The sequence below is a fragment of the Populus euphratica genome, unplaced genomic scaffold (genome assembly GCF_000495115.2).
Source record: "Populus euphratica unplaced genomic scaffold, PopEup_1.0 scaffold380.1, whole genome shotgun sequence".
Classification (NCBI taxonomy): domain Eukaryota; kingdom Viridiplantae; phylum Streptophyta; class Magnoliopsida; order Malpighiales; family Salicaceae; genus Populus; species Populus euphratica.
Window position 1 is genome coordinate 206,986 of NW_011500269.1, and position 9,703 is coordinate 216,688.

General features: G+C 31.0%; 1 protein-coding gene across 3 annotated transcripts in view; it reads right to left on the reverse strand.

The window, feature by feature from the left end:
* Nucleotides 1-8,178, reverse strand: part of LOC105112958 (chitin elicitor receptor kinase 1-like) — a 16,434-nt gene extending 8,256 nt beyond the window's left edge. The window contains exons 1-6 of one of the 3 annotated variants that reach the window (XM_011008894.1): nt 7,120-8,176; nt 6,852-6,885; nt 6,739-6,743; nt 6,471-6,626; nt 5,811-5,998; nt 4,555-4,644 (exon numbers count right to left, since the gene is read on the reverse strand). In XM_011008894.1, coding sequence (XP_011007196.1) covers nt 4,555-4,644; nt 5,811-5,998; nt 6,471-6,626; nt 6,739-6,743; nt 6,852-6,885; nt 7,120-7,747 — 1,101 coding nt within the window. In that variant the 5' untranslated portion in view covers nt 7,748-8,176. Of the gene's footprint in view, nt 1-4,554; nt 4,645-5,810; nt 5,999-6,470; nt 6,630-6,738; nt 6,744-6,849; nt 6,886-7,119 lie in introns of all 3 variants that reach the window. The other 2 variants (XM_011008896.1, XM_011008895.1) reach the window with 2 other exon arrangements.
* Nucleotides 8,179-9,703: the final 1,525 nt, after the last annotated feature.

The following is a 9,703-nucleotide window of genomic DNA, read 5'->3' on the forward strand; positions in this document are numbered from 1 at the left end:
GTTATTAAGTTACTTTTAAGAACCAAAGTACGAGAATAGCATGGTAAAAGACGTAGCAAGTCCATTAGAGTGCAAAGCCTAATAAATAATGTAAAACACGAGAGAAGTCAATTTTATTGTGAGAGTAAATATGAGGTTTGTGTGAGAAAAAATAATTATTTTTTTATTTGGTGCTAACCTCTATTTCAGATATAAACAATGTCTTAAAAAAGCATTGAACAAAAAAAGAATAGAAATGCGAAGGAAATATAGGATAGAAAGAAAGCTATGATAGTGTTAATAATTAAGTTTGATGAGATGATTAGTAGACAAATAGTTCGAAGGAAATATAGGATAGAAAGAAAGCTATGATGGTGTTAATAATTAAGTTTGATGAGATGATTAGTAGACAAATAGTTCCTAGTAGTTAGGAAAAGGAAGTTGAAATGCCTACTATTAAAGCTACAATAAATGATGATAGTGTGGATGATAATTTTGAAAATAAAGAAATGAAGTTTTCAAAGGCTGATGATAAGAAAGTAGCTATGAAATTGGTAAAGGAACAACAAAAAGAGACCTTCCATACAAGATGTCACATTAGTAACAAAGTGTCTAGCATGATTATTGATAATGAAAGTTGTACTAATGTTGCTAGTATTGCTAGTACTATACTTGCTAAGAAATTGAATCTAAACACTGTTAAGCATGATAGACCTTATAAGCTTTAATAGTTGAATGTGATAAAGTTATAATGACTAAACAAGTTTTGATTTCTTTTTTGATTGGAAAGTACAAGGATGAGATTTTGTGTGATGTGGTTTCTATGCATGCTAGTCATTTATTATTAGGGAGACCTTAACAATTTGATAGGAAGACCAAATATGATGGATTTAAAAATAGATGTTCTCTTGTAAAGGATGAAAAGGCATGCAAACTTGCATCATTGTCATCTAGACAGGTTATGAAGACCAATTGAAATTAATAAAAAAGAGTAAAGTTGAAATGATAATACAACAATGTGAGGCTATGGTTACCATGCAAAAATATATATAAAGTGGTTAGTAAGGTGTTTTTATCTAAAATTATTACCAGCTACTATTTTTATATAGTATTGTTGGAAGCAAAAGTTGACAAAACAAGAGCTTTAAAAACTTAAACAAGATCTATTAAAGCTGAAAAGAAAAGGCAAAGCCGAGGAGACTAATAAAACATGTGAGGTAGTGATTTTAAATAGTGAAAATAAAGTGAGCCTAAAAGAAAAATAAGAGAGAGAAAATTCAGATTTGACTAAAAGAGAAAAAAAGTCAATTGAAACCGATAGTGGAGAGAAGAAAATAAGGATAAGAAAAGAAAAGAGTGTATAAAATATAGATGAACACTTGAGTTTCTATAAAAGCGAGATCAAGAGTTTATTTTTCTGAAATTCCTCTTAGGTTTGTGTGAGAAAAAATAATTATTTTTCTATTTGGTACTAACATCTATTTTAGATATAAACAATGTCTTAAAAAAGTAATGAACGAAAAAAGATCAGAAATGCGAAGGAAATATAGGATAGAATGAAAGCTATGATGAAGGTGTTAATAATTAAGTTTGATGAGATGATTAGTAGACAAATAGTTCCTAGTAGTTAGGAAAAGGAAGTTGAAATGCCTACTATTAAAGCTACAATAAATGATGATAGTGTGGATGATAATTTTGAAAATAAAGAAATGAAGTTTTCAAAGGCTGATGATAAGAAAGTAGCTATGAAATTGGTAAAGGAACAACAAAAAGAGACCTTCCATACAAGATGTCACATTAGTAACAAAGTGTCTAGCATGATTATTGATAATGAAAGTTGTACTAATGTTGCTAGTATTGCTAGTACTATACTTGCTAAGAAATTGAATCTAAACACTGTTAAGCATGATAGACCTTATAAGCTTTAATAGTTAAATGAATGTGATAAAGTTATAATGACTAAACAAGTTTTGATTTCTTTGTTGATTGGAAAGTACAAGGATGATATTTTGTGTGATGTGGCTCCTATGCATGCTAATCATTTATTATCGGGGAGACCTTGATAATTGATAGGAAGACCAAATATGATGGATTTAAAAATAGATGTTCTCTTGTAAAGGATGAAAAGGCATGCAAACTTGCATCATTGTCATCTAGACAGGTTATGAAGACCAATTGAAATTAATAAAAAAGAGTAAAGTTGAAATGATAATACAACAATGTGAGGCTATGGTTACCATGCAAAAATATATATAAAGTGGTTAGTAAGGTGTTTTTATCTAAAATTATTACCAGCTACTATTTTTATATAGTATTGTTGGAAGCAAAAGTTGACAAAACAAGAGCTTTAAAAACTTAAACAAGATCTATTAAAGCTGAAAAGAAAAGGCAAAGCCGAGGAGACTAATAAAACATGTGAGGTAGTGATTTTAAATAGTGAAAATAAAGTGAGCCTAAAAGAAAAATAAGAGAGAGAAAATTCAGATTTGACTAAAAGAGAAAAAAAGTCAATTGAAACCGATAGTGGAAAGAAGAAAATAAGGATAAGAAAAGAAAAGAGTGTATAAAATATAGGTGAACACTTGAGTTTCTATATAAAAAAAAAAGCGAGATCAAGAGTGTTTATTTTTTTGAAATTCCTCTGATTTTACTTATATATAAAGAGACATATTTTAACACTAACAATCTTGATTATTTTATTTCTAGTGTTGCTATATCTTTGTTACATGATTTTGAGGATGATATAGGACAATTAAATTCAGATTTGAGCTTAATTTGTTCTACCATGTAGCTTTACACCAACAAACATAATTTTTTATCTGATTGCTAGATCAAGCTAAAATTTTACTAGAAGTTTTCAGAGATTTTTTTTTTTTTTATCTTGGGTTAGAATTCCAAGACAATCAAAGTTTGGTAAGACTTTTTGATAAAGAGTTGTAGTTGTTGTTTGGATTTTACCGTGTATTTTCTGATGAGATCCATTGTGGTTTGTTGTTGATAAATAGTGCGATCAACAATGGTATGGTGAAGTACAAACATCCCATCCCTAGACTTGATGATTTTCTTAATGAGTTGAATGGATCTTATATGTTTGAAAAATAAGTAAGATTGATTTGAAAAATAGTTATCATCATATTACAATGAAAGAAGAAAGAAGGGGATGAAAGGAAAATAACTTTAAGACTAAATGTGAATTGTTTGAATGATTAGTCATGTTTAGTCTTACAATTGCACATATTAATTTAATGAGATTGATAAATCATATATTGTGTGCATTCATAAGAAGCTTTGTTGTTGATTACTTTAATGATATTTATAGTAAGAATTTAGGAGAGCATATAGAGCATTTACAATTTTTGTTTGATAAGTTACAAAAAAAATCATTATTTGCTAATCTATTAAATAAGAAAAATTATTCATAATTTAAAATAGCTAGTTTAACTCAAATAGATTTGATTTCTTTACTTGTTGGTGAGAACGTTAGACTTGATGGCAATAGAAAAGCAAGGGTAATGAAAGGCATTGTTAAAGAAGGTACGACAACATGTTAAAAAAAAATAGGAGAAGTGTGCATTCCAAGCAAGCAAAAGATGAAAAAGGATTGTCTTTGAACCAGGGGATTAGGTTTGGGTGCACATGCACAAAGAGAGATTTCTTAAACATAGAAAATCAAAGTTGATCATTAGAGGAGAAGATTCATTCAGAGTCCTTAAATGAGTCAATGCCTACAAAGCGAGTCTAAAAGGTAAGTATAATGTTAATGTTATATTCAAAGTTTTTTATCTTTCTTTGTTTGATGTAGGTGATGATTCGAAGTTGAATTCTTTGGAGAAGAGAAGAGATAATGTGATCTTGGCTACGACATTAAATGATCCATTAAGAGTGTCAATTAGATCTATCGTAAGGCCTAAAACAAAGTGGATTCAAGAGGAGTTCAATAGGCTAAGTCAAGAAGCAGCCTTTAGATTAGTTATTTTATAAGGATTCTATATCAAACAAGAAGAATTAATTGTTCATAAATTAATTCTTGTATTACAAGGCATCAAGTATTATTTCTCTTGGTAACTTTCACTATCATATGTGGCAAATGGTGAAAAATAATCTTAGACTATTTTTTATTTATTTATATTATTTTAAACTTTATTTTAATTAGTTTGAGTTTTATTTAAATTGGGTACATATTTAACCCATTAGTTGATGAATTTTTATCTAAGGTTGCGACAGATTGTGTGTTTTTTTCTCTATATGGTTGAATAATTCTCACATTAAGTTCTTAATTGAACTTGTAAACTCTTTGAATAATTAATGAAATTCGTTGTGATGTAAACTCTTTGAATAATTAATGAAATTCATTATGATTTATACTTCTCGTTCATATTTCTTTATAGATGTAAAGTTATACTTCTCGTTCATGTTTCTTTATAGATGAAGGTGGGGGTGATCAATTGCATATAACTTTAGTTCTTCAAGTCAAAGTTCAAACCTTCTCTCAAGTAAAGCAAAGATGCTATCACCTATTTTTGTTCATAAGCACAATCTATATTTCTTGTAATTGCAAAAAGATGAGCACATTACCAGGTTTAGGTGGTGAACATGTGTTAAAACCTTGAGCTCAGCAAAGAATTCTTTTGATGCTTGCATGTCCATCTTCTTAATGGCAGCTTTCTGCATAACAAGTCAAAAATATAAATTTTAGAATAGAGCGGTCAGTTCAGTTGGAAAATGTCGTATCTTTTTTCATTAAAAAATTTCCAAATGCTAGAAAGCTGAATGCCAACTACATTGAATCAATTCCATCCAGTCAAATTTTGAAAAATAGGCATCGATTAAAAAACGCATGACACATTGATTAAGGTTCTTTAGTAGAGGTACATCACTTTAAGGCTCTTTAGATTTTCCAACCCATTTTTATGTTATATATGAATTATAAACTGATTAAAAATAAATGAATTTCAATTGATATCACTAAGTTTGTGAGGTCATTTTAGTTCTTCTCCAAAGGCAACAGAACAGCAACATTTCAGACTATATATTTTCCTTCCAAATTAAACTGAAACAACTGGTCTGGATGTTTTCAATTGAGTCAGTTCAGATATTCATTTTTGAAAAAATTCTGCTCACTCTTTATGCCGACATAATTCAAGACAAGATAAGGTATGGACCTCAATCCTTAAAAACACAAAGATTGATAAAAAATTGCAGCTGCAGCAACCACTATTTCAATTCAACCTAAGCACATGCTACCAGTTAATGTAGTTGCTCACCCACCTGTTCCATTCACTTAGTAGAATACTTTTCATTCATTTCTATAACATGGATTCCCGGTTCTAATTAACTAATGACTAGGCTTCACAGAGCTTATTTGAAAGTGGCTCTAGAACTGCTATGCTCTACTAAAATAAATCTCTCTAGAGCAGGTAAAAGCATGTGATATGACATGTTCAAATTAACAAATCAAAGTGTTATCAGTTCACATCAAGCGTTTAATACAAAAGTGGCAAAGTAACATTATCCTAAACTCAAAATATGCTGAATAATCTTGTCCTCAATAACATAACTATAAATGGCCTTCTACTATAGAAAGATCTGCAAGGCTGTTTTATGTGAGATCCATTGCTATGTAGTAGGATCCTAGATTATAACTACCTTCCAATATAAAAACAGGAAAAAAGATCAGGCACCTGCTCTTATCTTTAAAAGCTCAGCAAAGGTGCCAAACTAACTCAAACTCAATAACTAACATTCAATACCTCACAGGAAAATGCATGGTGTTTTACGATTACTTTCACAATGGGGATCATAAATAATTAAATATTACAGTAATTACAGACCTCGCCTCTCAGTTCTGCATAGTATACAGACCCAAAGCCTCCTTGACCAATCTTATTTGCCAGACTAAAGTCATCAGTGGCCTTAGCAAGTTCTTCATAAGAGAATTCCACAGACTTGTCCACAGTTATACCTGTAAGACCTTGGGACCCAGTCGCATCCACAGGTTTATTGGAGTTACTTCCAGGTACTGAACCAAGACAGAGGAACATTTAACATGTTTAGTCATCTACATAATTTCACTTTCTCCAGAAGTTGAAGAGAATCTAGAGCTCGTAAGATGAGATGATTATATTTCAGTACGTTCACTCAGTGAAAAAGAATTAACCATAAATTGGACCATGATGGTCATGGTCCTCGGAAACCAAGACAGAGGAACATTTAACATGTTTAGTCATCTACATAATTTCACTTTCTCCAGAAGTTGAAGAGAATCTAGAGCTCGTAAGATGAGATGATTATATTTCAGTACGTTCACTCAGTGAAAAAGAATTAACCATAAATTGGACCATGATGGTCATGGTCCTCGGAAAAAAAACATTAAAAAAGAACCATCCTGGTGTTCTCTATGGAAGAAATAATGCAAGAGAAATCTGTTCAAACCAGTGATCGTTGAGAACTCTTCAATCATAAAGAGAGGTCAGGGATAGTGATAGAAAAACCTTGACCAATTCGTGGAGAGAGTTCTTGAGACGCTGACAGCAATATTGCCCCCTTCGCCTTCTTCTTTCGGTAAAATCTCACATATATAAAAACTGACATCAACAGTGCCACGGCTACTGCTATGCATATGCCAGCAACAACGCCCCCTGCTATTCCTGGTTATAGGAAAGAACAACATTAGTTCAAAATAGTACGAAGTTTGCATGATAGCATCTTACATCCACGACCATATATCAAAAAATCGACACGCAAAGAAGCCCAATGCACCTGTGCTGCAAAAGGGGAAAATGAAAAGGGAAGGAAATTACAAACATTTAGTAATTGTAACATCCAAAACTGAACGAACAAATTTAGAATACAGACTAAGTACAGAAAGTTACCTCGACTTCAAGGGCCGGTAGCTACCATCTGCATCTGTAAATAAAGAAAAAGATATGGTAAGGCAGCTTCAAACAGCTAAAAACAAATATCTTTAGGATTTAACAAACGAGGCAATCCCTACCATAACATCACGAATTCTCTAACATAAATTCTTCAAACAAATATCCCAATATTTTGTGAGTATTTTCTGAACTAATTAAATCACTCCAGCTAATTATCAAAACAAAAACACTATCTATCAAACTCTTTGTAAAAATAACAAAATACCTTTGGCTGGAATATAAACCACACCACTCCCTTGATTAAAATCGAAACCAACATTATAACTCTGCAGCAGCGACTGCGTGAGATTGGTCTGATTGGCAATCGACGCCAAAGTATCATCGGGTCGAAGCGGGTACGACAGAAACAAGCCGTAGTCCTTAGAAACGGAGCTATCCCCACACGAACAGTTAACACTCACATTAAGCACTCCGTTATCGGGTATATTAACCTCAGGGTAGCTATTAAAGTTTATCAACGACGGAGTCGTGGTCAAATTGGCATAGTATGTATCGGCGACCGTTTCATAAGTGTCTTGACTTCTGACGTTGTAGGTGAAGAAGTGGCCGAGGAATTCACCGTTGATGCATTCACAGGGGAAAGGGATGCTGATCCTGATGAAAGATGGGAGACTGTCTTTGTTTGTTACTTGAGGATTGTAGCTGAGGATGGTGTCGAAATCTGTTGATTTTAAGATGCTTGATTGCATAACTTCGGCGATGAATGAAAGGTTAGCTCCTTGCCAAACGTAGTAGGATGCTAGAGCCAAATCGCATCCTTTGCTGCATTTTGAGTCGATTAAGTAGCAGAGTAAAAGTAGAAGAAGAAACCCAAGTCCTAATTTGGGATTCATTGATTCGAGAACTTCCTGTTCAGAGCAGCAGGAGGAAGATGAACTGGAGAAACTGATTCCGATTTGTTGACGGTTGACTTGAGGGGGGTTAGTTGTCGATGATAATGGTGATAAGGTAGTTAAGCAATTAATTAATGGGTTATAAAAAAGAGATAATTAGTGGCTGATGCTCGACGTTGTCGTGTTCAGTAAACTCTGTTTTGTGTTGAGCTTCCAGATACAAAAGAGCTGGACAATGAAGAACGCGATGGCGGCTTCTCTCTCTCCCCTCTTCTAATTGGACACGCAACGCAGCCCGAGCCTGCGAGTTTACCATTTCTTCATGTTCCGAGAGTCTCTCTCTCCCTCCCTCTCTCTCTCTCTCTCTCTCTCCTCGAGAATTCACTTGTCAAATCTTTGCCTCATTGTTTTCATCCCTTCATGTTTGAACTTGGAACGTAGCCGTCTAAACCTTTTTTTTATTAAATAAAATAAAACAATGGGTTCGTTCCACCCTCCTTTTTTTTTCCCTGGTGGAGATACGTGTCATGGTACACTTGTTTATTTTGTTTTTTATGTTTAGGAGGAAAGAAAGTATGCTGAAAAACACGAGAGAAGATTAATCATCATTTGAGTCGTGTTTATGGATCTAAAGCTAATTTAAATAATTAGTAAAATAATTGGTTTGTTTTTAAAAAAAATTGAGAAGATATGTTTTTTTATAATGAGATGATGATGTATTAGATTAATTTAATTTTATGATTTAATATATTAAACATGCAACTAAAATTGGAGGTTTTATTAGGTTTAATAATTTTGTTTTTTAATTTATTTTATTTAATAATACAATAATAAAAATAGATATTTGTAAAATTAAACAATAAATAAATATTAAGATATGTGTTTAAGTTTATGATAACTTTATTAAAAAAACTAAATAAATTATAAACAATAATTTAAAATTAATTAAATATTAAAGAATAAAATTCAAAAAAAAAATTAGACTAAAAAATAGAAGATGGATTTAAAAAAAAAATTATTTATCATTGTTATTAAACTTGAATTAACCTTAAAACCTCTTGACTTAACTCTTTAATTAGCTTATATTTAAATTTACCCATAAGAGAGTTGTTCCTGTATAATCTAGTCGACTTGACGGGTCCAACAATAATTTGAATAATTGATAAAAACTTGGTTATGCTTAAAAAAATAAAGATGATTTTGTTTTTTAATATCGAGACAACAAGATATTTAATTAATCTGGGTTTCGTGACTTATTTTGTGTGTGTTTGGTATTGCGATAGTTGTTGTAGTTATGGTTTGAAAAAAAATATTTTATAAAAAGTATTTTTAATTAAGATTGATTTGAAAAAATAGATGTTTGGTTAAAACTGTGTTTGAAATTAAGATTGAAAAAAAAAGTAGTTTAATGTGTTGGGTTAAGAATGCTTTTGAAATTGAAGTTATAAAATAATTTTAAAAAATATATATTAATATTGATAAAATATATACTTTATATAAAATAGTTTTTATTATTTCATTAAACTATTTATAATTCTATTACGTATAAAATTCATCAATAAGAACTACAGTTTTCATAATTTTTTGAGCGTATAATAAAATAAAATAAAATATTATCAAGTATAAAATTGATATTATAATGTGAGTGAATTTAATTCACTCTATACTAGTTTTTCAGGAAAAACATTGATCACATCACACTGCGAGTGAATTTAATTCACTTTAAACTAATTTTTTTAAAAAAAACTATTAAAAAATTAACATATTGAAAAGAAAAAAAAACATTCATGTAATTGCAATGTTCACTGAACAGTGTAATTAGTGATTTCAAAAAGTATGAATTCCATGTATCATAAAAATCGAGTTCCAGCCGCAAATAAATGATGGGACCCACATTTTTTATTTTTTAACAATCCGTAACCAAACAGCTAATTAGTGCGTTTTTTAAAAAACACG